This window comes from Lampetra fluviatilis, chromosome 41 (assembly GCF_964198595.1).
Source record: "Lampetra fluviatilis chromosome 41, kcLamFluv1.1, whole genome shotgun sequence".
NCBI lineage: Eukaryota > Metazoa > Chordata > Hyperoartia > Petromyzontiformes > Petromyzontidae > Lampetra > Lampetra fluviatilis.
Genome location: NC_136315.1, coordinates 1,060,568 through 1,088,050, shown reverse-complemented (window position 1 = coordinate 1,088,050; position 27,483 = coordinate 1,060,568). Strand labels below are relative to the sequence as shown.

At 43.8% G+C, this 27,483-nt stretch overlaps 2 protein-coding genes across 8 annotated transcripts; one reads left to right on the top strand and one right to left on the bottom strand.

Annotated features, from left to right (window-relative positions):
* The first annotated feature begins 186 nt into the window (after positions 1–186).
* PAQR3 (progestin and adipoQ receptor family member 3) lies at positions 187–12,533 on the top strand. Of its 3 annotated transcripts, none has more exons than XM_078875247.1 (7): positions 187–328; positions 2,625–2,821; positions 3,817–3,979; positions 4,826–4,981; positions 6,064–6,186; positions 7,307–7,397; positions 8,055–12,533. In XM_078875247.1, the coding sequence occupies exons 2-7, from the start codon at positions 2,640–2,642 to the stop codon at positions 8,195–8,197; spliced, it is 858 nt and encodes a 285-aa protein (XP_078731373.1). In that variant the 5' UTR covers positions 187–328; positions 2,625–2,639; the 3' UTR covers positions 8,198–12,533. The 3 variants fall into 3 exon arrangements, with proteins under 3 accessions (XP_078731373.1, XP_078731372.1, XP_078731374.1); XM_078875246.1 differs by having other exon boundaries at positions 189–328; positions 5,989–6,186; XM_078875248.1 differs by lacking the exons at positions 187–328; positions 3,817–3,979 and having other exon boundaries at positions 2,705–2,821; positions 5,989–6,186.
* A 622-nt stretch (positions 12,534–13,155) lies between these two features.
* MINPP1 (multiple inositol-polyphosphate phosphatase 1) lies at positions 13,156–20,549 on the bottom strand. 5 transcript variants are annotated; one of them, XM_078875243.1, is made up of 6 exons: positions 20,485–20,529; positions 18,970–19,115; positions 17,082–17,868; positions 15,766–15,863; positions 14,389–14,522; positions 13,156–13,748 (listed from the first exon to the last, which is right to left on the bottom strand). In XM_078875243.1, the coding sequence occupies exons 3-6, from the start codon at positions 17,830–17,832 to the stop codon at positions 13,298–13,300; spliced, it is 1,434 nt and encodes a 477-aa protein (XP_078731369.1). In that variant the 5' UTR covers positions 17,833–17,868; positions 18,970–19,115; positions 20,485–20,529; the 3' UTR covers positions 13,156–13,297. The 5 variants fall into 5 exon arrangements, with proteins under 5 accessions (XP_078731369.1, XP_078731368.1, XP_078731367.1 ...); XM_078875242.1 differs by lacking the exon at positions 18,970–19,115 and having other exon boundaries at positions 20,485–20,549; XM_078875241.1 differs by lacking the exons at positions 18,970–19,115; positions 20,485–20,529 and having other exon boundaries at positions 15,766–15,818; positions 17,082–18,170.
* Between the last annotated feature and the right edge of the window lie 6,934 nt (positions 20,550–27,483).

Below are 27,483 nucleotides of genomic sequence, written 5' to 3'. Positions count from 1 at the left end.
TTGTGATCGAGAGATAACCTGCTTCAGGAAAATAATTGTTAGCATTTGTCACCCCGCGTGGTATCCATAAGCAATAGTCGGCACTTGTGAAAACCGCATACGATGACGTCACGCTCATCGATGAACGGGCCCGAAACTCGCGATTACGTCACGCCCTAGGATGCAAGAGGCGCAACGCTGGATGACGTCACGCCACCCCCCACGTGACGTGCCTTGGCTCGGTTAAGGGGACGGGGGGGTGGACAACGACAGGTCCCGGGCGCGCGTTTGTTGTCGACCCAGCGGGTGACGAGGGCACGAGAGGAGGGACACGAGCGGTGAGGAAGAGGTGAGGGGGCCGCGAGACGCGCTCGCTGACGGGCGGAGTAGAGGGGGGAGCCCGCGCGCTGCGCCGCCGTGCTCCTGAGGGATGCCAGCTGCGCCAACCGGCTCCACAGACACGTGACACGGCGGTGACGTCACTCCCATTGCCCCCCCGACTGTCGCTCGGAGCACGCGAACCACACAGTGAGCACTGTAGAGCGTGTGTCACTGTGTGTGTCACTGTGGCACTGTGTGTCACTGTGTGTCACTGTGTGTCACTGTGTGTCACTGTGTGTCACTGTGTGTCACTGTGTGTCTTTCAAGGTGTAAGGAGAGCGGTAGTGTAGCGGTTAGCGCGCTGCGCTACAAACCTGGCGACCTGGGTTCGATTCCCGCTCACGGCCAACACCAGTGACGATTATCTGAACAGGTCCCGGGCCTCCCCTAGGTCGACTCAGCCTCAAATGAGTACCTGGTGCGGTGTGTAAACATTGTGCCACTAGGGAGACAAAGGCGGTCGGGCGTGGTGCTGGCCACCCACCCCCTCGTGTACCGTTGCGGCCTTCATAGGTGCTCGCTAACAGCACTTGCCCCTACAGTCTGTTAAGGCTATACGGGGGATATTTGTCTGTGTCACTGTGTGTGTCACTGTGTGTGTCACTGTTACATTGTGACACTGTGTGTGTGTCACTGTGTGTGTCACTGTTACACTGTGACACTGTGTGTGTGTCACTGTGTGTGTCACTGTGACACTGTCACTGCTTGCGACTGTGTCAGATTTTGCCACTGCTTGTGACACTTCGTGACTACTTGTGATGGGGAGCGGTAGTGCAGCGGTTAGCGCGCTGCACTACAAACTTGGCATCCCGAGTTCGATTCCCTCTCAAGGTACCAACAGTGACGATTATCTGAACCGGTTTTGGGCCTCCCCTAGGTCGACTCAGCCTTAAATGAGTACCTGGTGGTGTGTATAAACATCGCCATTAGGGAGACAAAGGCGGTCGGGCGTGGTGCTAGCTACCCACCCAGCCGTGTGCCGTGTCGGCCCTCATAGGTGGTCGCTACTAGCACTTGCCCCAACAGTCTGCTTAGGCTATTTGGAAGGTCTTTGTCTACTTGTGATAATGTGTATATAACACTGTGATTGTGACATGATGTGACTGTGCTTGTGACATTGCCTGCTTGTGTCACGTGGCCTTAACGTGCACATAGCCTGGCACAAGCGCCGTGGTGCCGCCACTGAGTGGTGAATGGCGGTAGTTGTGTCACTCCGTGTCACTCTGTGTCAGCTTGTGAAATTGCCAGTTTGTAACACTGTAAACTTCGTGTTTGTGTCACTTCTTGCCCACTTGTGACACTGTGACCCTGTGTGCTTGTGGCAATGCGGCGAGGATGTTGCGTGTATGATGATTCATCATATTGTTGGGCGACCAAATATACAACATTATCTTCTGGCTTAATTTGCTTTTGAAAATATTATCTGGACAATTGTAACACATTGGTCGTAGGGTTGACTATATTAGTCAAGACAAAGACACCGTGACATTTCTTGAGGTTGCTGTATAAATAACTTGATAAATATAGTAGTTCCGCTCAAGCCCTCGTCATCATTTCCACTGATTTGTATTTAGGCCAGGCACTAGCACCAAACATGCTTGATTACGTGCAACTTACCCTTAGAGACTGAGAATTCCTCAAAGCCCGCTATCACTATCTCATGGGTTCCCAGTAAAATTCACCAATTGAAACCAAGCAGCAGGGCAGTGATGGTATGCAAATCCAGCATCTATTCTGTTACATTTGTCAACCCATTGGCACTTTGCAAACATGTGCAGACATGTTTAACACGTAGGCTTTCGCGACTAATATCCACAAAAAAGGGTTTTTTTGGGTTAGATCACGTAAATATAAATGTGTCGTTAACCCGCCACCACCCGACGCAGCCAATGAGTAAGGGGTTTGTCGCGTAAACAGAACGTGCCAATTAGTACTGCTACAGCACACCCGTGTGTTGGACAGTAAACCCACAACATTTACAATTTGAGTATGACGTTTTGCTGGTGATTACAACCAGCCGCATGAGGCAATTTGCCAAACCTCTCTAATAATCTTCGTCGTGCCTCTGTACCCGAGGTTACAAACGACTGTACTGCTCCTTACTTGCGTGAGCATGCTTATATGCCTGCGTCGCCTAGGTTGTGTGCATCGTGGGATACAAACTCAAGATTAATTCAAGTTTGATGCCAAGTATTTATTTTAACGCCTCCTAGACCTGTCATCTTACCTATACAATAATTTTTTTATGTCTATTTTGTAAACAGACCACGTTGGCCACCATGTCGCACAAACTGCTGAAGCCTGTAAGCTACATGGAGGGGGGGTACAGCTACTGGCCGGTGCTGTCTCCACGTGGAATCCGCCTGTACACCTACGAACAGGTGCCTTGTTTCCTGAAAGGAAACCCGTACATCACGGACGGATATCGAGCGTACCTGCCCTCTCGCCTCTGCCTCAAAAGGTGACGTTGCGTGAACAGCATTGTATATTTTTAGTCGGTCTGGGGTATTACATGTGGGGAAGTGCATAATGATCCTGGGTATGTTAATCATGTAACTTTACAGCTAGCAATTCACTGCTGAATGAGGGCCTCTGCACACCATGCCTCATTTCACTCCACTCATCAGTGCCGGTTGGTAAATGTATTGAGCATGGATGTGAGGGCCTAGAAGTACAGTGTTCACATTTTTCTGTCCTGCCTCCTGCAGCTCAACACAGTCCCACAAGTAACCCATGACAGCTGTTTTATACGTGGTGATCGCCCATCCATAATAAGAACTCGATAATCACTCTTTTTATTGTCCTGCGTTAACCCTGATTACTTATTTATGGAGGAAAGCCACACTGAATCATAGGACCATTTTTCAGAAGGGCCATATAGGGTTTTTATTTCAAGATGTTTTCAGACAATTAGTGAGTGTTTATGTGTGTGGGAGGAAACCAGAGCAGCCGGAGAAACTCCACATGTGAAGGGAGCAACCCTATCCCCATACAGATGGAAAAAGACGGCGATTAGTCCACTTGCTGTACTGCCTTCTCCTTGCAAGCCAGGGTATGGCACCTTGACGCCCACGGCAAGGGAGTTTCACAACGTCTGTGCGATCCACCCACCCTCACCTCTACAGTGCTGGATTACAGGCATGCAAAGCCACCACCACCAGGCTAGCAGTGGCCAATATGTTGATCGCAAACTATGTTTTGTGAATCCCAAGATAAATCAGAAAAAACACACCAATTTTCATTACAGCTGATAGAAAATAAAAATCCATCACGAAAAATTCATGCATAAAAAACTTATCCCAATAGATAGTGAAAGTACTTTATGTCTATAGTATATTACAGGGTTAAATAAGGGTCAACTTTCTGGTGGATCGTGGAGCCCATTGAGATCCACCAAAATGGAGAGCAGTACATTGGCCTCCGCTGCATTAACCTGCTGTAAACGCTCTCCTGCAGCCTGTTCATTGTGTCCAATGAGACTGTGAATATCTGGAGCCACCTCTTTGGATTCTTGCTCTTCTTCTCCCTCGGGGTCTATGACACCCTGGTGATGCTGCCAGCCGCTCAAGCATCACACGACGATTACATCATCTACACAATCTTCCTCTTCTGCTTCCAGGTTAGCAAGTACCCACATTCCTTTTTCATGATGCAAGTGAACTGGTGAATTATTGTTTTTCTAACTTTTATTATGTAGGTGTGGATTATGTAGGTAATCGATTGAGTTGAATGCCCTTACATATATTGTTTATTTTTCCTGCAAAAATAATTTGTATTTTGCTTTGTCATAAAGTATAATAATGAATAACAGTAATTATTTGCAGTCAATGCACTACCTACCAATCATCCATATGATGCACATACATTTCAATAATAATTTCTGCATCTCCAAACAGATAAATGGAGTTATATTGGATGATCCTTATGGTGGCAAAGAATACCATTCATTTTATTGAAAATTCGACATTAAAATGAGTGCCATTCTTTTAACACCCGAAGAATCGTCCGTAGAATCCACATTAATTCCGTTGGCGGTTGCTGGGTCTCCATCCAAACAAATGGGTTTCTAGTGGTAAATCCAGCAATTTCCACTGAATTATTATAAGGACAATTGTGAAATGTTGATGAGAGGGTTGACTAAATTATTCAAGGCATTATGACATTTGTAAAGGGTGCTATATAAATAACATTTCATAAATGTAGGAGTGACATTCAAGCTCCTGGTCATTATTTTCACCGATTGTTATTTAATACAGGCTTCAGGACCAAGCATATTTGATTACTTGCAACTTTATTAAACCTGTTAGAAACGTATTCAAGTACATGGAGAACTGATTATGGAAGTCATAAATGGAGAAGCACTCACTGTTCCTTCTTCCCATGGTGGAATTGTGGAATTCAAATATAATTCTTGCAGGAATCGCCCAGCAGTAATCCTGACCGTGCCTGTCCATCGTGTCGCTAGGTGTGCATGCTGTGCTCTACTGGTTACCACCTCTTCTGCTGCCACCGCTCGGAGAAGACAAGTCGGCGCTGGCTGGCGCTGGACTACGCTGGGATATCTGTTGGATTGCTGGGATGTTACATACCAGGAGTATTCTATGCCTTTTACTGTGAAGAGGTAATTTCCACTGTAGTCACATGCAACGATGGTTCACCACAAATGATTGCCATTGCCAACCCTAGCTTAGGTTTGAACACCTCTAAAAAATGCTTTATCTCATTGGGTTCTTGAAGCTTAAATAACATGTAAATATCTACGTCTAAATTTCGTTTTTATGTATATTTTTTTGTAATGCTTTGTTATCCCTTTGTGCACAAAATACAACAGTTTCATGTAAAATCAGATTTTGCTTATTTTAAAAATGTAATTAAATCAGAACCAATTCTGGTTAAGCCACATATATTCTTAGTTTGTGTTTCTCATCAATATTGTTAATAGTCTGATAAACCTGCTCTGCATTACTCCACTAATCATCACTCAAATTGAGTTGGCTAAACATCCCAATTTAGGACCACAGTGCTTGGCCAAGTAGTTTTGCCGGTACTGGCTGCATTTTTGTCTGTAATCAGTTTCCCCCTACCTCTGCCTGTTAACAAATTGTACTGAATTTTGAGACAGAATCTTTACAAATGATGCTGCCATAAAAAATATATTCACTAAAATCTGTAAATGAGAAAATCCTTCACAACAAAAATTATATAAACCACATATGAATAGCAGACACTTTTTACAACATTGACTTAAACAGTGTTGTCACCTTTGAAGCCTTGACATGGGTGTCATTTCCCATGTGCAGGTTTGGTGGGGGAGCGGTAGTGTAGCTGCTAGCGCTACGCTGCGCTACGAACCCGGCGGCCCCAGTTCGATTCCCGCTCACGGCCAACACCAGTGACGATTATCTGAACCGGTCCTGGGCCTCCCCTAGGTCGACTCAGCCTCAACTGAGTACCTGGTGCAGTGTGTAAACATCGCTACTGGGGAGATGAAGGCGGTCGGGCGTGGTGCTCGCCACCCACCCCATGGTGTGCCACGGTCCCGGCCTTCATAGGTGCTCGCTAGCAGCACTTGCCCCAACAGTCTGTTAAGGCTACATGGGGGGGGGGATTTTGTCTTTGTCTTTGCAGTACTGGAGGCAGGTGTACCTGGTGACGGTGCTGGCCGTCATGCTGCTGGTCTTCTTTGCCCACATCCACCCGCAGTACTTTTCCCCGCAGTGGTATACCACGCGCCTGGTCATCCTCTCCTGCGTCTCTCTCTACGGTGTCATCCCCACCGTGCACTGGATCGTGCTCAACGGAGGACCCACCACCACTATCGTGCAGGTGGGGTGAACGAAATATTTAGCAAATAAAGGGTTATGCGTCCTGAGCCACGTGAATTTGACAAACGTATGATGTCAAGCACACGCCCGCCCAGAAACGTAAAGGCAAGTGCCGAGACTTAATCGGGCGGTCGCAAAAAGTATCGTCGATATCTAAGTTGACTGGAACAATGGTAAATGAGAGACGGCTGTAATTTTCATACTCTTCTCACGATCCCATTCGTGGAGCACGAACAATAATAAAATGCCAAGAAGATACGTGTTGTGAGGTGTTGTTTTGTTATGTTCTCTAGGCTTTAAATAATATTCTTGCAAAAAAGAATTACGTGAATAGGAGCACACATTTCTTCGATTTGTTAGAGCAATTTTATTTATTGAACCATGTTAGTCTTCTGTATTCGTTACGCCCACCTCTTTGGTGTCGCTATCTTTATTATGTCTTCTGGACTTCTTTGGCTGTTCCAATGCAATGTCGATTTGTTACATGGACATCCCATTTAACCAGTTACCCAGTTAGTTTGGATGGCAATGCCCTGCAGCCACTAGCAGTACACTTTATTGTTGGGGTGCAGAGGATTCCAGTCAGCAGCCAGCCAGGATACTCAATGCATAGATTATTTTTAAGAGTAGTATGATTATTCGTACTTTTTATAGGACACAGATGCCATATAAAAGTACGAGTGATGCGAGCATTCTATGGGTCTATACGCACTTCATTACAATTTAAAAGATGCATTGCAACCTCAATCCACTTTATAAGATGTGGGATATTCTACAATTTTAGTCATGTCATTTGTGATGAACTGCGATAACAATGAATGTAATTTCAGCTAACATTGATCCTGTAATTGTAAAAACAGACCACAGTTCTACTTTTTCATTTTTACTTTTTAATTATATTTAAAAAGAGTCTTTGAAATAGTAATTTGGTGGTGATGAACATGTATCCAGGAAGGGGTTTGTGGATCACGTAGATTTGTGAAGCCAAATCCAATATAATCTCTTTGGGATTGTGGTTCACGTTCAGATTTCCTGCATTATGTAAATGTTTTTGTATATATATGAAACACTTGTTTTAAAGAAACATGTATCTAATTCTTAATTTATCTTTATCTGCTTAGGACTTCTCACCCCGAGTGATGATCATGTACCTGCTTGCCGGCGTTGCATTTGTCTTCTACGTTGGCAAGGTTCCGGAGAGGTACTTTCCTGGTACGGTGATCTCTTTGCTTACTTCTTTAATTTCTTTATATATTCGTTTTACATTTCCTAAACTTTTGTGCCACTTTTACGTCGAATGTTGCTATTAGATTAGTATCCTTTCAGATATCTCACGGAACAGTGCATCCCTTTGTGGCAGGGAATGACCATGGAAGTGGATATCACAAAACTACTGCTGAAATCCCTAAAAGTGACCTCTGGTCCAAACGATAACTAACCCACCCACTTTCCCACTTAAGAGAAATATCAGCACATTATATTTTAAATTCTCAGAGCTGGAATTTTAGCCAAATGAAGTGCAGAGCCAAGTTTTATGTTCTGATTTTTTGGTGCAGTCATTAGTTACCAGTGAAGTACGGTCAAATAATCCCTGTGACCCTACATGGCAGACAGAACCTCTCATCCAGCAGTGGATTGACACAGGGCTGTATATGTACATGCATGCTAGATTATTCAGATAATCTAATGCTCCGGTCTATAAAGCATGGCTATGTATGTGCCCAGGAAGGCATTGTTGCCTTTGATAGTATTGGACATTTCTTCAGAATTTTAAATTTAATTAAAGTTTCAATTAATTACAGAATGTCAGTGTACGTCATGAATGCTATCAATGTATTCCATGCGTGCATGTGTGTGTGTGTATTGCAGGCCACGTGAATTTTGTGGGTTCCAGCCATCAGTGCTGGCACATCCTGGTGGTGTTTATGTTTTACTGGTGGCACCAAACCGCAGTGCTGATCATGAAGTATCGCCACAGCACGCCCTGCCACGAGACGTCGCTCCGGTCATGAGGGCCAGAGCACGAAGCGCTGCATTGTGTGCAATAACAAGGGGGTTAGATTCAAACAGAAAAAAAACACTACATTTTGTATGGGAAGAAACATCTTTGGATGTATTGTCCTATGCGAAGTGCATGTTATATAAGATATATAACGTTACAGAAAAGAAGCACTCCCATCGCGCTTCTTGAACTTTCGTAACAGGATGAAAACCAAAAACATTGTGAATGGGTATTTATTATTGCTGATTTGACGACGTTTTTTCTAAGTCTTGCTTGCCCGAGGCAATTGACTGAAAAGAGCGAGGTCTTTCAAATATTTCTGTCATTTGTTGAATGCTATGATATTTTATTTATTAATTTCTTTACATCGATGCTAACATTGTTGCGGATATGCTGCAATTAATCAGCTGGCTTTGGAGGTGTGCATTAACCATTCTATAAAACATACTCTGAATGTATTAGTCCTCTGTCATCAGGATATCGCCTGTGACACAGAAAGTCGAGACTACTGAAATGTACACAAAGATCTAAATCAACTTGCGTTTGTCTTGCACAAATCATGGTCAGTAGTCGTTTGTATTTGAAGTGATTTCAGTGTCAATGTACCCTGTAGTCTGCAGACATAAATGCTTTATTTATAGACCTGGTCAGGGCTGCCTTGTAAAAAAAAAGACTCCGGATCGTCATGGGTTTTTTAGCTGGATATAATTAAAGGTCTTTAATCTTTCTTAGTTTTATGTTTAGATTAAGTGTATCATGTATATTTCATTGAATTCGCGCACATCTCTCAGATCAAAACAAGCATCACTGAAGCAGTGTAAAAATAACAAAGATTAAAGAAATTGGTTCTCTGAGACAATGTCCTTCGCAGAGTATTGAGCCGCTGCTTATGAGGTCCTGTATCTTAATCCCAGTTCATGAGCTCAGACGAGACGCAGCCGTTAACTTGTGGGCAACCACCCGAGGTGGTATAACAACTTTAGCGGTTCCAATTTCTTTGTGGTCATTAGCAGTGCATTTTGTGATAACCATTCGAAATGAGTGAGCTGTCATATAATTTAATCCCATTATCCATGTATATGCATACATCGTTAAGACTAAAGTTTTGCTATTTTAGCTGGCACCAATCTCTGCTCTGGCCCATGGACTGAGTCGGCTGTCCAAGATTAAACCAGATTCTCAATCACAAATAATTTATGGCCTCGGCCTGGTTATAATTGACCATACAAAAACAACATCGTGTAAATGTGGTTTTCATGTTGCTTGGCTGGTCCCAAACTTAAAGGATGAAGCTTTTAGTGAGTTCACCGTTCAGCCTTGGAAGTGCTTCTATATTGCCTGCAAGTACTTCTGTGTTGACTGACTAGAAGGTCGTTCATTGTTGACAGGAAGATTGGTAGTTATCCACTGTCAGCTCCGACAGCGTTGTCCTGTTTTGATGTGAGGCTGCATTGACTCGGAGTTCCAACAAGATACGTTTTTTTCTCTGCCTTAATTTTTGTTTCAAAATATAGATTAGATTCTAAATTAGCCGCATTAATGAGGCTGAACACTGTATGGGTAAATATTGGGGGGTGTTGTTCTGTTTCTTTAACATGAATTATGTTGGTTGCAGAAGATTGACAGATGGGAAGATGTGGTGGAGGGATGGGGGGCCATATGACATACGGTGCTGATGTGTGCGTTGCACTGTGAACCTGGCGTCCAACGGTTGCTTCCCTGCCAGGGCTAACATCGGCGGTGAGTGATGTTTGGTCTGGTCCGAAGCATCCCTTCTCCAATTTGCACTGAAGTGTGGTATAAAAAAAAAACCCTTGAACCAACATGTATAGGGAGGCCGTCATCCAGCAGTGGATTAACGGTATGTCACAGGAAAAGCTGAAGGATTGAGTAGAACAAACAAGCAATCGTGAGGTATTGTGACAACAGTGTTGGCCGTGATAATCTCTTGCAGGTGCAAATTATCATCGGCGTTTCTTACTCAACCTACGGCATGCTTGGGTGTTTGTAGCATTGAATAAAACGGGTGACAAAGACCACACTAACGTCTGTCAGCAAAACTTAAAGTAAAATTAAGTGCAAAGACTGCTGGAGACACGGTGTAGTAGGAAAGGATTGTAGAATGAATCATGAAGACGAGGCCTGTTGTGGTTGGGGCGTGCAGGATGGGGGTAGAGTACTTCGACAAAGGCAAGCCTTTGGAACGTGGAATTAAGGAGACAGCCTCAAGTCAGATCGATATGGGGGGAGGGAGGTGGAGGCTGGTATGATCGCATCAGTGGCATTCGCCACAGTGATCTGTTGGATCATTTCAAGAATATGTCCATAGCCCATTTGAACATTCAAATAGGTGTGACCACAATACTGTGTTGTTAGATTGTGCTGTAAAAAATAAATACGGGGAAACGGTGAGACGTGAAATACAATTCAAATAGGGTTTCTGGGTACGTTATTGTGCTGTGAAAGACTTCGAGATATGTCTGTAAATATTGTCCCAGGTTAAATTGACGAGTTTCATGTCCGATATTACATTTGTATTTTTCGTAATTCATATAAAACTTGAACGTATGTGTAGTGTTTTGAGTTGCCATAACACTGTTCTTCACATAACCACCTTAAACCACGTGATATCTTACTCCAGCCTGCACTGGTGCAATTGCCTGTGTAACACTTTAATAACTATTAACTCTATCCATAAAAAAATACTTTTAGTATTTCTACATTTTTTATGCTGTATTATCTTTTTTTTTACTTGGTGTTTTATTGCCCACAAATGTGTATCACCTTTGTTGTAGCAGACATGTTCGTGTTAAATTGTCCTGCAGTTATACGTACGAAACAATTACCGTTTCAATGCAAATCAACATTCATGAGCAAAATCGATTTTTGACACGTTCCAATGTCGTTTTTCGTAAAACTGTTAACGCTTAAAATGTACAACGTCATAACGTGTGGGTTTCAATCGACATGTCAAGATGTTGGAAAATTAAAAGTCAATGTTAATTGTTAAACATTGTTTGATTAAAGTATTTTAATAAGCTGAAGGATCTTAAAGACCTGTTGGTTTGTAGATTATCATTGGGTCAGAAATATATCTACAAATGTAATTTTCCGCATACAAACCGTCATGTTATTATTTTTGATATTTCAGAACATTAACTTGCACTTACAAGGTCCTATTTTTTCTTATAAGCCTTACTACCAACATACCACACTCTGAGATTCATGATCAATGTGCTCACAACATTGGCAATTGTAGCAATAAAACCCACCTTGTATAAAACATTTAAATCATGCAGTTTAAAATAAAGTTTCCGAGCTCAAATCCCAACGCTTCATCCGTTTGCAATCAATAAATCGGTTCCACTGGTCAACAGGAAGTCATCAATTTACAATTTGAGTACGACGTTTCGCTTTAGTAACTAATTAGCACGTTTTGTATACGTGACAAACCTTATTAATTAGCTGTGTCGGGTGCTGGGGGGTTAACGACATTTATATGTACGCGATCTCATCCAAACAAACCCTTTTTTATTAATAATATTGGTCACGAAAGCCTACGTGTCAAACTGAGGTCATCAGTTGACCTAAGGAAAGTTAACATGATATGAGTATTCAACTTGATACAGATGGGCTCTGCTTAGCTTTTTACAGCAGGGATACACTTGTAGTGGACTTCACTAAATTAAAACCATGTTAATTTGTGTTATTATTGTTCTCTATGAAAACATGCATTGCACTCAACAGCTCTGGGTCGTCTTTGCTCGCTATCGAACCAACCCCGGTCCCGAAATCTTTGAGGACATCCCAATGTCTTTGTCCCCAATTACGTTGAAGCTCTGAAACAGAAACGCGTGATAGTCTCATAATCAACGCTCAGCAATGCTTACCATTAGCAGTGATGAACACGTATTTCTTCTAGATTTGAAGCTTTCGTGACTGCAAGGATTCATACTCAGGTTTTTTCGGTAAAGTCATGTAGGTAAACATAAAATAATACAAATAAAATTATATAAATAATAATAGAAATAAACTAATACTATTTTATTTCTATTGTTTCTAATATTTTATTTCTATTTTATTTTTACCTACGTGACTTTACCGAAAAAAACTAAGAGTATGAACACGTATGTTTGTTAACACGCGCTTTATTGTTTACTTACAACGTGGGCAAATGTGTCTAACTTTATAACAAAGTTTTAATAATTATAAACGTGTGCTTCATAAACTCGTAACGTTTTACCAGTTGCAGTCGGCTATGTCACCAGCTCATTGTGACGTCTTGCCTGTGCATAACATCCACCCTCGTGTGACCGTTCTCAAGAGAAATTAAAATTGCATGAACTCTCTAAACCGTGATTGTTCCTTATTCTGAAGTGGAATTGCCTTGGTAATAACAAATGCGTGAGGTTATTGGTCTGCCAACTATCACACTGATGGTATATATACAGATACTGTAGGTCTGGGGTATAGTGTTGCCCGCTAATTTATTATTTATTTGTGTGCTTAGTTGTCCTTCCGTATCTCCAATTAGCACGGTTGGCTACGTACGGTGCGAAAGATATATACATAGTTTTAATGCTTACATTTGCTTTTTTAAAATCCATATTTTGTACAAAAAGAGCCATTTTACCCTCGAATTTCCAACAAAGCAGGGCTACCCCACAGACTCAAAAGAACCGTGTAACCACTTTAACGGTATTTCTTGACTTTTTTTTCGCTAAACCATTCAGTAGTGTGTTCAACTTTACTGCGGTATGCTGCACAGGTTTAGTAAACCTAAGCTGACCAAGAAATTTGTCCCGATTTGATCTGTGGAAAAGGTGGCAACCATGTGTGGCAGCCACAGGACTTGGCAGAGGGTAGAGCGCATTGGCAAGGTGTGGTGACATTGATGGCTTCAGCCATGATGACAACTTAATCTTGGTGTTGGGAGCCATGGAGACACCATTTGACACTGGCTTCAAAGAAATTTGGTATTTTATTCCATGATAATTTTCAACAATAAAAAACACAATTGTTTACATCTTTTTTTCTTAAGTTCACACGATAACTCAGGAATGTCTTGTGAATGATTTGTGCAAAATAAGTAAACACAACCAGTGTTTCATCACAAATACAATTTACTTTCCCGAAATTTATTTAGGTTCGAAGTTAAATTCTCACATTCACTCTTAAACTGGAATTGTGTAAGTATATTAATAAAATAATTTTTAAACTTCTGATAAGGGCAAACGGTAGCACCACAGGCATCGAGATGCAATGGGATCTCATTGAGGTAGAGCTGTATATAGAAGGTGGATTCCTGCCTTTCCTCGGCACAGTTGATCTCCTCGTCACGCTCACAACTGCCCAAACCCTCGCACTGTGACAACACAAAAACAAGATTTGATGCGTAAGGACAAAATGTGCTGGTCCGGAAATTACGGGCATGCATTGAAGAAAAGTTATCATACAAGAGATCAGCTTCATCTTTGAAAAAACCCAGCAATGTGAGTAACGGGATGAGTGTTTCTGCATGTCCAAATCGCAGAACTGCCGGTGTTGACACTTGTCTCAACCTAAACGAAGACAAACACACACACATGAACACACATGAACACTGGGTTTCAAATTTACAATGTGCTCATGCAGCAGCTTTATCACCGGTGAGAAATCAAACCAATACCTTGCAAGCAATAGGAGAAAATGCAATTATACAATTGTCTATCATATGGATGGATTTACAAACTTAATTTTTTTATTGGACTCTTTATTAGGAAGGCACTTCTGAAATTCCTCAAGTCTATCTACGAATGGGTTATGATGTCCATATTTTAATTCCCTTTAAAACATGTTTCAAAATCCAGACCTTGCCATCTGTATATTTGGAGTTTGCATGTTCTCCCCGTGGTCGCGTGAATTTTTACTCCGGGTTCTCCGGTTTTTCCCTCCACATTTAGAATCAAGGTGCGTTTATTTGGAATTTGCATGTTCTCCCCGCGGTCGAGTGGATTTTTCTCCAGGGCCTCCAGTTTTTCCCTCCACGTTTAGAAACAAGCGTTTACAGTAATTGGCTGCTATACATTTCCACGTGATAAAACGCTTTGTTGAGCTATCATTTGTGGCCAGGTCACATCTGAAAAAAAGCTGTGGAGCTCAGTGGGCCTTACCTGGTAAAATACAAAAGTTGTGTTTAATACATGTTCCAGTTGAACTTACTGTTGCTTCTCAGTAACTGCCTGGTCCAAACCAGTAAATATATCCTGCAGCAGCACACAGCTGATCCGGCTGTTGATGGGATAACCTCTCCCCCGCAGCCAGAAGTGCTTCAAGTCTCCCAGATACTCCAATACCTGCAACACATGCATACAATAATTTTTAAAAAGAACCACAATTTAACAAAGGGGACACTCACAGCATTTAGATTAAGGTTAATGTACAATCAGATGATGTCGAGATATCCATGTCAGAGGAGGAAATGTGATATAATTTTCATCAATCTTCTTGGGTTAAAAGTGACCGCCAATTGAACATAATGGTGCAAAATCTCTGCAACCAGTGGTGGTCTTCATTTTTACTTTATTCCTCTTAGTCTCTCAGTCTGATTCCACAGTTGCTTTTGTTCCATCTTCTTTATCCGTGTCAATGTCAATGATCCATACATCAGAACAAGTAATTCATTTATAAATTAAGATGTGAAATATCCTTCGGTATATATGTTGTGTAACACTTATTTTTTTTCACGAGTATTTATTTTCTTGAAGGCAGGAGAGTGGTTTGTTATCTAATATACACGGTCACCACTATAAGAGTAACTAACGTATGGTTCTAATGATGTTCCGGAAGAGCTAGAAAGCTCAAATGTGGCACGAATATATAAGAAAAATTTTGTTTCTTTTTATGTAGGCATCCAAACTACAGCCCAGATTTTGATTACCAGGTTGGCCTAAAGTTCTGCATTTCTTTAAGCTTTGTGTACAATATGAAAAACATACGTCGATATCAAAATCTCCACCATCTGTGAGCCAAGTAATTTGCTTTTGTGGAGGAGTGCGATGCCAAAGTCAATCAACAGTGGGCACTGACTGCTCTTGGGTCCTCAGTACATGGCATAGAGATTAAGCTGCCTTCACGGTGCCTAAGCTTCCCGTGGAAGGAATTAACAAAGCACTGACAGTCAATGGATAACATGAATATACATTTAATACATTTGAATTTGGGCAGTCCCCGTTAAGCGAACGGTTCGTATTTAAATGCACATATGGTCAGTGTTATAAAATGTGTTATGTATGGATGTTAAACTTCTTTCGCACCATACGTAGCCAACCGTGCTAATCAGAGGTGCAGGGGGGTTACGGTGAAACAAAAAATCGAATCATTGTTAAACTCATAAATAAGAATAAATATTGTATATTTGCCAAAGCAAATAGTTCCGCGGTTCGGTTCGAAAGTGCGAGTTCATGTTCCCAAGTTGGATGGTAAAAAATAAATATCTTATGGAAGCTCGTCCATAAGCGCAGATGTTCATAAATCTAGCGCTCATAAGTCGGGGACTGCTTGTATATGTAGATGTATGATGGTGGGTGCGGAACACACCTTGGCATCTTCAGCATCGAAGAGTTCACACCAAGTTGAGTGTGTTCCATTCACTGCGAGTTCAAAGGAGCAGCCGTAAAATGCGGCTTGAATTAATTCTAAAAAAAATGCAAATAAAAAGTGCGTGAACATCTTTTGCAGGAATTTTTATCGAGTTTAAATAATATGCTTAATGTATCATTCAAAGCAGCTTAAGTTAACATTCATAATAAAAAGGAAAACATGTCAGCAATCGTTTATTTGCGTATCCACTTGGCCGGTCGGTCAGTTAGTCGGTCCGGGCCTTGGAGCCTTATTAGAGGCTCCTATTGACAGATGGTTGAATTTCAGCCACCACTCACCAGTCACCACTCATTATAACCTATTTTTAAGTACACTGAGGCTGGGTCCCATTGTTATTGATTGTTTACTTACATTGTTTTTCAACACTGCATTTCTCAACAGCTGTATCCGTGCATACTATATTACAATACCAAACTACTTTTTAAACTGTTGTTTACTTCTGTTTTCCCTTAACCTTGGTTATTCAACATCTTTCTACTGCCGTATTTAGAGTTTTGGCACTTCCTGCGCCTGTAATTGTATCAATTTCATTGTTTTTCCACTGCTGGAACTAATGATAGAAAATCATGGAAAAGGGGAAACAACGAACATATTTAGCATCTTCACCATCTCAAATTCAATTTCAGAGATTAAATCAAAAAGCTAATGTATCAAAGTACGAAAAAATAAAAACATTCCTGCGGAGGGAGCTGGTAGGAACGTTGGGTTGCTCGATCAATGGCCAGGGTCAACGGCGGCGTGGTGTATACCGCAAATATGCCCGACTGTGAGGGCGGGCACAAGCCGGCGTGAGTAGGTTAAACGTTGAGTTTTATAAGGGCACCACGGGGTGACCAGCCCCTCCCCACCCAGCCCCACCCCTCCCACCCCCTACCCAGCCCCACCCTCCCCACCCAGCCCCTCCCCACCCAGCCCCACCCCTCCCACCCCCACCCAGCCCCTCCCTCCCCACCCAGCCCCTCCCCACCCAACCCCACCCTCCACCCCCAGCCCCTCCCCACCCTCCCCTCCCCTCCCCACCCAGCCTAATAGGTTTTACCCTTCTGGCAATAAAACAGGTGTCCTCATGTGACCTCTTTGTGTGCTGACACCATGGATTTGCTAACTTGATAACCCAGGTCTGTGTATATTTGACAGATTCACTAAGAAAATCTGTTATAATACAGCTTTAACTCAAACGTGGGCAAATAATTGTTGTCTTGTGCATAAACAGTCCATTTCTTTTTTTTATTTTGCTAGTCGGGTGCCCTTACTTCTTGTGACGTGTTCTTGAGGCACGCCGATCCTCTCCGAGATTTTCCGCTGCACGTTCCACATCTCTTTGCCCTCCATGAAGGCGATCACGTGGTAGAGCGCACTCACATTTTCTTTCACATTTTCAACAAACCTGTCGCACTCGTCAAAGAATCTCATGACCCGGTCGTCGACTGTAATCTCTGGGTAATGTGCAGACTGGTGGTGCCGGAGGGCACGCATGAAGGCTGTGGCGCTTTGGACACAACGTGGCTTGGAGCTGCTGAGGAATCGCAGGGATTTGTGATTGATGGCCCACGTGCCTAATAAATCCGGGAATCGTTCAGCAAGCCGCTCTGCCAGTTGCGCTTCATCTCTAGCTCCCTTCTCGACCAGTTCTCCGCCGAGCTCTTCACGGAACCAGAAATGCCACTCGCCAATCTTCCGCGCGAGTGCTGTGGTGCCGGCAGCCATCAACTGATGCATGTTTCGCATGGCGCGTATTTGACGGGCGGTGGGCAAACGAGTCCCGTGGCGGATCACAGCATTGAGGTGCATTGCCCGACATTCCTCTTTACCTACCCATCCACTGTACTTGCTCACGTCCTCGTAACGTGTTTTGGTTCCAAAGTGGCCACACGGTGGGGTCAGGCAAGGTGGAGTATTTGCAATGTCCTCCAAAGAATGAGTCGATTTGATGAACAATGAAATGAGCAACAATACCAAAGCCATCAGATCTTTACGCCAATACAGGAGCCGTCGTAAGGCCATGGGAGTGTGCAGCGTGGCTCCCACCGACGGCTCCTTCTGCAGGAGGACATACACGAGATGCAACATCGTTAGGTTGCTTGCGGTAGAATAGCAATGATAAAAATGTCAAGGCTACGGTGTCTGTCACTGCACACGAAACACCCGGCCATTGCGACAATTGCAGAAACGAGCAGAGGCAGGGTCGACATCCATCCTTCAAGGTCTACGATTACAGTAGAGCACCACCCGGCTGGAGTTATTCGCCTTATTCTGATGCAGCTGTTCACAGACCAGACGCTTATTTTCTATTTGCTGTGTTGCAGTCCAGCTCCCTGACCCACATGTTAGCACCAACGTTGGCACTTCTACCGTTTAAAAGTGGTTTATGTAGTCCATCAAAACCCCACTTTGCAAATGTGCAATGTGTTTTTTTTCCTCATACCAACACCCTTTATTATAAACATTATTAAATTAATGTGTATAATAAACACACCACCTCCTATGTCAGCCATGGCCAGAAATCCAGCTCAGGTGGCAGGGTTCAGAGCTTCGTGCATTAAACATTGCACAGATACATTTGGCAATGCAGGACCGTAGTTCCAAACTGTCTATCACAAGGATGTAGCATTCACAAAATCACTTAAAAGGAACGCAATTTAAAATCACAACAAACTATGTTGAAGGCAGTACAGTCGTACCTAGTTTTATCAAGATATATATACTGCATATAAAGAATATAATGCAGTCAAGTTTGAGTGATTGATTTCCTGCTCCAATGAGCATTGAGAGCGATGATAATTAGTTTGCAGCCCTTGAAGCAACTGGTGACATTTAGACGTTCCTATGACGGGGGAGAGTCTTTCCATAGGGGGCAATGCATCAACGTTTAAAATATCTGCAATATAAAACGTACATTCAAGTGAATGTCCTGTAATGATATATTCACTACGTTCCCAAGTGTGCCTCGTACAACCTTACGCACTCGTTTCAGCTATTGCTCCGTTATCTTTTGTCAATATCCATATTTCCGATTCGACCCTTGCAACTAATTAGACACAGTGCGCACACAGTAAGTAGTAAGTAACCCTCAGGGGTGTCCCTTTGGAGTACTGGAGCGGTGGTCAGCGCGCTGTGATCGCAATTTTGTACGCTCCGCACCAGGTGCCCATTTGAGGCTGAGACGACCTCAAGGAGGGCCCAGGACCGGTCCAGATGATCGACATCGCCGGTGTTGTGGCCGGGTTCTTAGCACGGCACGCTGACCACCAACACCGCCACGCACGCAATCCTAGGGGCACAATCAGCTGCAATCCTTCGTTATAAACTCCAGAGAATTATTTTTTGTAGCAATATCAATGGTAATAATTACTATAACGTAACTCATTTGTCCGGGAAAGCCTCGTAATTTCATAATTGCGAGTGGCGCTGCTGTTTGTTGCAATACAACAAATGCGTGGGGGAGCGGTGGTGCCGCGGTTAGCGCAGCGCTGCCAACCCGCCAGAGAACCCCGAGTTCGATTCCCGCTCACGGCACAACACCACAGGGCCTCCCCCTAGGTCGGCTCGGCCTCAAATGAGTACCCGGTGCGGTGTGTGGTAAACATCGCCACTAGGGAGACAAAGGCGGCCGGGCGTGGTTGTTGCTGCTCACCCCCCAGTCTCCACGGGGGGGGGGGGGGGGGGTCATTGTCCCGAGTTCGATTCCTCGCCAAGGCCAACCCGCACCGACCGGCGTGGTGAAGTATGGCTGATCTACAGAAGACACGGCGTGGTGGAGTAGTGGTGGTGTGCCGAGCAGTTAGTGACCTGCTGGTGTTAGTTAGTTAGAGTTAGTATAATTACTGGTGTTAGTTAGTTAGAGAGTTAGTGACACTGCTGGTGTTAGTTAGTTAGAGAGTTAGTATAATTACTGGTGTTAGTTAGAGAGTTAGTAACATTGCTGGTGTTACAGAGTTAGTGACACTGCTGGTGTTAGTTAGAGAGTTAGTATCTTTGCTGGTGTTAGAGAGTTAGTATCATTGCTGGTGTTAGAGAGTTAGTAACATTGCTGGTGTTACAGAGTTAGTGACACTGCTGGTGTTAGTTAGAGAGTTAGTATCTTTGCTGGTGTTAGTTAGTTAGAGAGTTAGTATCTTTGCTGGTGTTAGAGAGTTAGTATCATTGCTGGTGTTAGAGAGTTAGTATCATTGCTGGTGTTAGAGAGTTAGTATCATTGCTGGTGTTAGAGAGTTAGTATCTTTGCTGGTGTTAGAGAGTTAGTATCATTGCTGGTGTTAGTGCTACCGTACAGTGCACCGAGCCTTGGGCCTACAGTACGACTGAGCAAAGTGTTTATTTTTAACAAGAGGACTTGAATACAGATTCACGTATTTAGTCCGACAGAGACGTAGCGATGTCATACAAATTGTAGATACACACACGAACATAAACACACAGGAGCATATAAATACACGCGATTACAAGCCGCAGCACAATACATTGTGACTTTATTTTACTGACAAGATACGAGAAAGAGAGACGGCCTTGAGTTTGAATCCAATTGAGACATCCACAGCACGGGCAGCAGAGGTTTGGAGAACGCTTCGGTCGTCACATCAAGCACGAAACGAAGCACAAAATGACCGCAGCACATGATTCTACGAAGAAAGACGTCGAGAAGATAAATAAACTTACGCTGCGACTCACGCGGCCGGGGGCTGCTCGGTGGTTGTCTTTTAAATGCGGGCTCAGTGGCGCCCCCCGAGACTTCAACCCCTCACCAGCCGTGCCCTCTACCTTGTTACACACAAATTAACACCTTCATGGTCACCCCCGTGCCCCTAAACAGCTCATAGTTTATCCTGAAAAGTGCCATCACAAGGGAGAAAAAAACAAACAAATATACTTTTTTTTATTTTGCTGGCACGGCTGTACGCCGTGTGGACATGCAAACTCAATTTCCCTGTACGATGATACGGGGTAAATCGTATGGGTTGACAGCTACGAATTCACACATTTACACAAACCCCTTCAGCCACACGGGATTATTAGGCAACATAAACGATTAGTAGACTCCCTGACTCCGGACATGCTTCTCGACGTTCAGAGTCTCATCAGCCACAAGGGAGTTGGTCTCGATCCTCAGGGCAGCTTTACAAAACGAGAAATTATGAGTAAAATTTTTTTTTTCTGCTCAAAATGAACATTGCGCCAGGACTCATCACCTGTTTGCAACCCTGAGCAAGCGGTGGAAATTCCATATTCATATGGTGGGCACGAGTCCATCCGTAGAACAACCAACGTTGACTTCCCCACAATGTGGTAGTTATTTTAAATCCTGGTCCTCATTAAATGACCTTCGGTCCACGCTGGATCACTTTGCACAGTACAAGCATGAGTGGTTTGGATAGAGGACACAAAAGGGTACACAAAGGACAGGTAAATGCTTGCTCAGAAGCCTTTGTGTAAGTAGGTTAAGACTGCATGTGCCTTCTATGCTGGCTGATTAAAAAGCTCATAAGCTGACTGACTTCCTGTTGGACTTCTGTTCACTTACATGTGTAGTGTCAGCGATTCGGAGATGAGGTTTGTAGGAGGCAACTTATTTTATTCAGAACATTCATTGTCTCATCCACAGAATCTCTCTAGTCGCTTAGCCTCGCCGAAACACAACACTAGCCGTCTAACACTGACAACTTCCAGCAGCGCAATATCTAGCAAAGATGGCAGTGACGACGGCGACGACAGCAACGACGAGACAAATCCAATCCCAGAACCGGCAGCCTCGAGCTCCCACTCTCGGCTCCTTTTATCCTCCCAGCGTGGCCTAACTCCGCCCTGGCCACGCCTCCCTTCTCGAACCCACTAGCGGGTTCCAGGGGCTTCCAGATGGCGTCGTCTGTGACGTTTGCCCCAGTTCCTCCGCCCTGCCAACACACCCCAACACACGCTCACCGGTGTGTGTACTGTCCACCACAGTTGCTGCTGCTGCCCAGCAGCCGGCGCTATTACACTACACATGCACTGAATCACGTGTCTAAGAATGAGTATTTCTATGTAATGGTGCAGCCCTGCAATTGCTTGATTATGGCACTGCTGGTGAATCACATCTGTTATAGAGCACTAGAGAGACTCTTACCATTGTCATTTGCCCTACTCTTCCACACTGGACAGACGTCTTGAAAGAGCTGCATACCCACACTTTATCCCACCACTTACAACCTACCAAATACTTAACTGTGATGTGCAATTTATATTGAAGAGTAGACTGAGGTGGGGCTAATTAAAACAACAAACTAGCCCCATATATATCAATGGGACCCTTTATGGCAGAATCAAGATCACAATGCATACATCATTGTACCAACGCATATTTGTTTGCATGTTTTAACACAAGAATGTGTGATTAATACAGACTTTATGTATATCCATAAGTTGTTAATTTGGTGTTTCAACATCTGAAACTTGTATTATTGCCAGAAAGAGCTGTACATTTAACATTTGCCCTATGACCAAATCACCTGGAATGCACCGACAGTTAATTTGGGTTAGATCGTGTAACAATAAATGTGTCGTTAAACCTGCTACCACCCGTCACAGCCAATTAGTAAGGTTTGACATGAAAGCAACACGTACCAATTAGTTATTACTTCAGCACAACGGTGTGTTTGAGAGTAAACCCACAACATTTACAATTAGAGCAAGACGTTTCGCTGGTGATTACTTCAGCTTCATCAGGTGATAGCCAAAATTTTGAAGAAGTCCTCCTGTTTCGGTCTTAAATAGAGTAAAGGTCATGTCATCACTGTGAGCCTATCAGGTGCGAAAATAATCGTTGTATTGTACTTCTATGTTCCCACATTTATGCTCACCGTCTTCATCAACCGGCACTGACCAGCGTGATGAAGTATCGGACGCTAAGAGCCACATCGATTGTTACATTACAACCGTGTCAAAAGATAAGCTTTCTCCCGGCAATAGATTCAGAATGGCTGTTGATGATCTTTTGTGATAATGGGGTTAGAGCTAGAAAATGCCATCGTATTCTTAAAATTGTATATAATGGCTACGTATGTCTTATCCCAGTGAATCAGTTGCAGAAATTTAAACAATAATTTTCCGTTTAACTATGGAAAAGAGGTCAAGTGTAGTTACATATTAGCATATTAGCGGAGTCCTCATATAAATTACATGTAGACTGCTGGACGAGGAAATATTGCCCTGCTCTTCTCGACAAAGGAGGTGACATACAAAATTCCAACACTCGAGATCACACGCACTATTCAAGTTAACAAACGTAAGCTGTGCTCGTTTTTATTTACAATTGTATACATGTAATAATGCACGGAATTAATATGCAAAACTGCTGCTTTATATGAAAGTTTTAATGCATCTTTTTTTATTTGTTTTGTTTGTTGGGAATAATTGTGTTGGGAATAATAACAAAGGTATGAAACTATAACGTGCAGTAGCAGACCCAGCCAAACATTTTGGAGGGGGTACATCATTGCGGGAAACACAATTGGGTGTAAATTAAGCTTTCCTCTTGTAGCAAATGAAGCTACAATTAATTATAAATACGTTACATACAAGTTTATATTAATGAGGGATATCTAAAGTGGCCTATGATAAACGACCGCCAAACATCTGCAAATGTGCTCTGATATTTATGCCGCTGTGTTAATTGATGGCATGGTGGGATGGTTGGCACACAGCACATTACGTACCATACTTGCGGTCCCAGAGGTCGTTTGTGGGCTTCAATCTCCTGGCTTGACAATTGAAACAACAGTTGTAAGTGTATTACATTTATTAATGTATTAATTAAAACTACTGGACATCTGTGAGTCGACTGGACATCTGTGAAAAAGAGCTTTATAGCTCATCGGATTCCTCCAGTATAAAGATTCTAATTCTGAATTCCACTCCCCCACGTCTGTCCACCCAGCAGTAAAAATGGGTACATTGCGGTTCATTGGCAGGTCATGTGTGGTGGGGTAAAGTGTAGGTAGGGAATCCCCAACGCTTCCAATAATTTTGGCCAGCAAGGAAGAGCAGGTTAAACAACTCATGGAGGGGCTCTCTAGAGCTCCCTTGAGTGGAGGCCCTTCCACCAGCAGTATCATCACCGATTCGACTTCATTAATTGAACAAACCAAACGGGTTAAAACACTCTGCTGCTAGACCTCCCAGATTGTATGGCTTACCAAAAATCCATAAAGAAGGTACACCCCTTCGTCCCATCGTCTCACCATTGACTGACCCACCTACAAACTGGCCCGGTTTCTGTCTGAGACCTTGCAACCATTCACTGATAAGACCACCTCATCTGTACTTAACTCAGCTCACTTGGTATCCTTAATTAATGACATCTCACTATCTCCAGGTGATTTACTCGTTAGTTTCGACGTAGTTTCTTTGTTCACCATAGTTCCTGTTACCGACAGCATTGCAATCATTGAAGATTTAGTCCAACAAGGATTGAATGCTGATGTACCGGCCCTGGTTAGACACTGCCTCACCAATACATACTTCATCTGGAATGGAACATTTTACAAACAAGTTGAAGGCATCCCAATGGGTTCTCCCTTATCTCCGGTTGGAGCGAATGTTTTATGGTAAATTTTGAGACAGACACCATCCAGGCATCCACTCTACGCCCGTCCTTGTGGAAGACGTACGTAGATGACACGTTCGTCATCTAGCCACATGGCCTACCAGCTCTGAACCAATTACTCAACCACATTATTTCCATACACCCAGCCATCAAATTCACCATGGAGGTGGAAAGGGATGGCAAGCTACCATCTTTGGATGTTCTAATCGAAAAGAGACCAGAGGCTCAATGGGACACTCTGTCTACAGGAAAGCAACTCATACGGATGCCTACCTAGAACTTGACTCCCAACACTATCCATCCCAGAAAAATTCCCTCATCAAAACTCTACACCATTGAGCTCGATGCATCTCCGACCATCATCACCTCGCCAGTGAACTGAAACCCGTGCACCAAGCTCTCAAGATGAATGGATATTCGGACCACACAATCCGTAAAGCCACCACCCCAACCGTTGGGAAAGAACCATCTGAGGACCCAATCAAAACCATCACCTTGTCATACATAGCAGGGGTCACCAAAAAGATTTCCAAAATCTTGAGCAAACACAAGATCCAGGCTCGATTTAACACAGTACATAAAATTCATGATCTGATCCCATCTGTGAAGGATAGGATCCCTGATATGCAAACTCTGGCATCTACAAACTAAGCTGTGTCTACAACAGTAGTTACATTGGGGAAACTAAGCGACATGTCTCGGACCGTGTTCCTGAGCATAAAAAACAACCGGCTTACATGCAGCGCTGTCCCGAGCTCTCTGCAAAATGGCACCCGCCGGCCATGCCATGCCCTCCCCGGGCAAAATGGCGCCCAGCACTGGTGTGGTACCTGGCCCGGGCACCACGGCTCCCGCACCAACGGGAGTTGTAGGCGGGGTCTGCCAATCCGACGAACATGTCCAGCTGGTTCGTAAGCGCTGGTGTTCATGAGTAGACGACTGCCTGTATCCATATTTTGTAACCAGCCAATTGCTCCTGTTTTGTTTGGTACTACGTGAATGTGTGTGATCCATCCCCTGACCATGGTCTCGCAGACAAGAAAATGATCATTCTGCGCAGCAGGCAGCACTTGAGGGAGCTGATGGTGGCCTTGTCTCGCCGTCTTCCTCACTCTGCCAAGGCGAGTGAACTCAGCAGCACCTGCTTGGTTGTTAACTGGAGCTTTGTTTCATTGCCCGTGACCAAACCACCCCGAATGAAACCAATCTCATCACATCTTAGAAGCTAAGCAAGGGTGGAGCCCGGATAGTGCTTGGATGTGCAACCACTACGCATAACACAGGTGCTGTCGGGTGGTGCAAGAGCTACGTTATGGGCAGCAGAAGGCAATGCAATTAAAATGCAGTTGTACTGTATACTATGCTGTGCGCCCCACCTATCAGCGGTATGGTGGCCTCAGTGTGTGGATAACTAGCGCTCTTCCTCTCACGGTAGTGCGGTAAATATATCCCTGATTGGCGTGACAAGTAACGTGCAGTGTAACTGCACCGTCTTCATCACACGGTATCTTCATTCTTATTATCATCCATGTCTGCCATCATCATATACCTCTTTCATTGTCATACTCCGAATGCTCAAATAGACCTGACTCACTGCAGGCTTTCCTGAGTGGGCAAGCATTGAAAATTAAATCATCACCACAATCACCACCTTTTGTGACCATCTTATTAATCATCTTCATAATCCATCATCATCACATATATCTGATCATCATCCTTCTCTAATCAAAATCTTCATCATCTATCTATAATGATCATAATCAAAACCATCTTAAACCTCCATCACCATAACGTTTCATTATCTGTTAAGTCTTCTCTCAGTATGCGGTGTTGTCGTCATCTATCGTGTTCAACCATTGTCATCAACGCCTTCATCCTCACCATCATCTGAATCTCTAAATAGGTAAATTTATTAACTATCGTGTTTCTGTAGACGTATGGGAGGTTGTACTTTGGACTGAAAGGCATTTCGGGACCTATGGACGTTTACGTGGACTCCTGGCCAAACTTTCAAGCCGTAGTTGTACAGCCAAGGGAGGAGGTGAGTTATATTTGGGGCATGGGTGGGTTGACCAGTAGCGGGTAATGCTCGACTTACGAACATAATTCGTTCCTAAGTTGGAACAACAATGTACCAGATTTCAATGCCAATTCGGTCGGTGTTATTAAATATATTATGGTTCAAAGGGAAGCATTGTTAAGATAAGATAAACTCATGAAGCAGAATAAGTATTGTATATTTACATGTGTAGTGCGTCCAACTGAGTCGCAGACGTTATCTTGAGAGCAACACTATTTATTATACAACAGCACGCAACACAACACTATTATACAACAGCACGCAGCACAACACTATTTATTATACAACAGCACGCAACACAACACGATCTACACTCGGGCCTCGAATGTCCATGTAACCACGCTACGGCAGAACTAGACACGTTTCGCTATCCTGGTCCGGACCACAAGCTGGGTCCCGGCTAGAGGCTTCTTCTCCCCGACGTGGATCTTCGTAACACCAGCACACGAAAACCTCGAGCTCCTCACGGGGCCCTCGTTATATGCCCCCGGGCTGGGGTTGGGGCTGTCTCCGCCCTCCGCCCCACCCACCTTCCAGGTCTCTCGAGCTCTTTCTCGAAGGTTCCCGAGAGCTCTTTTGGACCACGTGACCGCCCTGCGGCCCCCGTCCAGCGGTGGCCCCCCTCCAATATCATCCAGTCACGTGTCAGCAGGTCAACCAGCGTATCATGCCTCAACGTAACCCTGGCTGGCTGATGCTCCCTCTCGCTCCTTCACCGGGAGCCCGCACCGCACACTGCTAGCGGTGCCTCCGCGCAAACCAGCGCTCACCAAAGCACCGCTAGGGCTGGTACTACACCCCGTAACCCGGGCTGCCCATAATGACAACACATTATCCGCCGTGGCTTCGTAAGCCCCGGCACCATACAGTGACAACCACAATCACTACACATGTAACACTCTAATAACACTATATGGTAAATAAAACAAAATGAAGTACTATAAATATAAAAAAAGTCCGTTTTATTTCACTTGAGTCCTGATACTGGCTTGCGTGT

What these genes read in the sequence shown, in the direction of transcription:
- PAQR3 (XM_078875246.1), top strand. Translation starts at nt 2,640, where the DNA reads ATGTCGCACAAACTGCTGAAGCCTGTAAGCTACATGGAGGGGGGGTAC. An exon ending in TCTCGCCTCTGCCTCAAAAG is followed by an intron (nt 2,822 to 3,816) that starts GTGACGTTGCGT and finishes GCTCTCCTGCAG; the next exon opens with CCTGTTCATTGTGTCCAATG. An exon ending in TCTTCCTCTTCTGCTTCCAG is followed by an intron (nt 3,980 to 4,825) that starts GTTAGCAAGTAC and finishes TCGTGTCGCTAG; the next exon opens with GTGTGCATGCTGTGCTCTAC.
- MINPP1 (XM_078875240.1), bottom strand. Translation starts at nt 17,898, where the DNA reads ATGTTGCATCTCGTGTATGTCCTCCTGCAGAAGGAGCCGTCGGTGGGA. An exon ending in TCAAGAACACGTCACAAGAA is followed by an intron (nt 15,864 to 17,081) that starts GTAAGGGCACCC and finishes CATTTTTTTTAG; the next exon opens with AATTAATTCAAGCCGCATTT. An exon ending in GCAGTTACTGAGAAGCAACA is followed by an intron (nt 13,749 to 14,388) that starts GTAAGTTCAACT and finishes GTCTTCGTTTAG; the next exon opens with GTTGAGACAAGTGTCAACAC.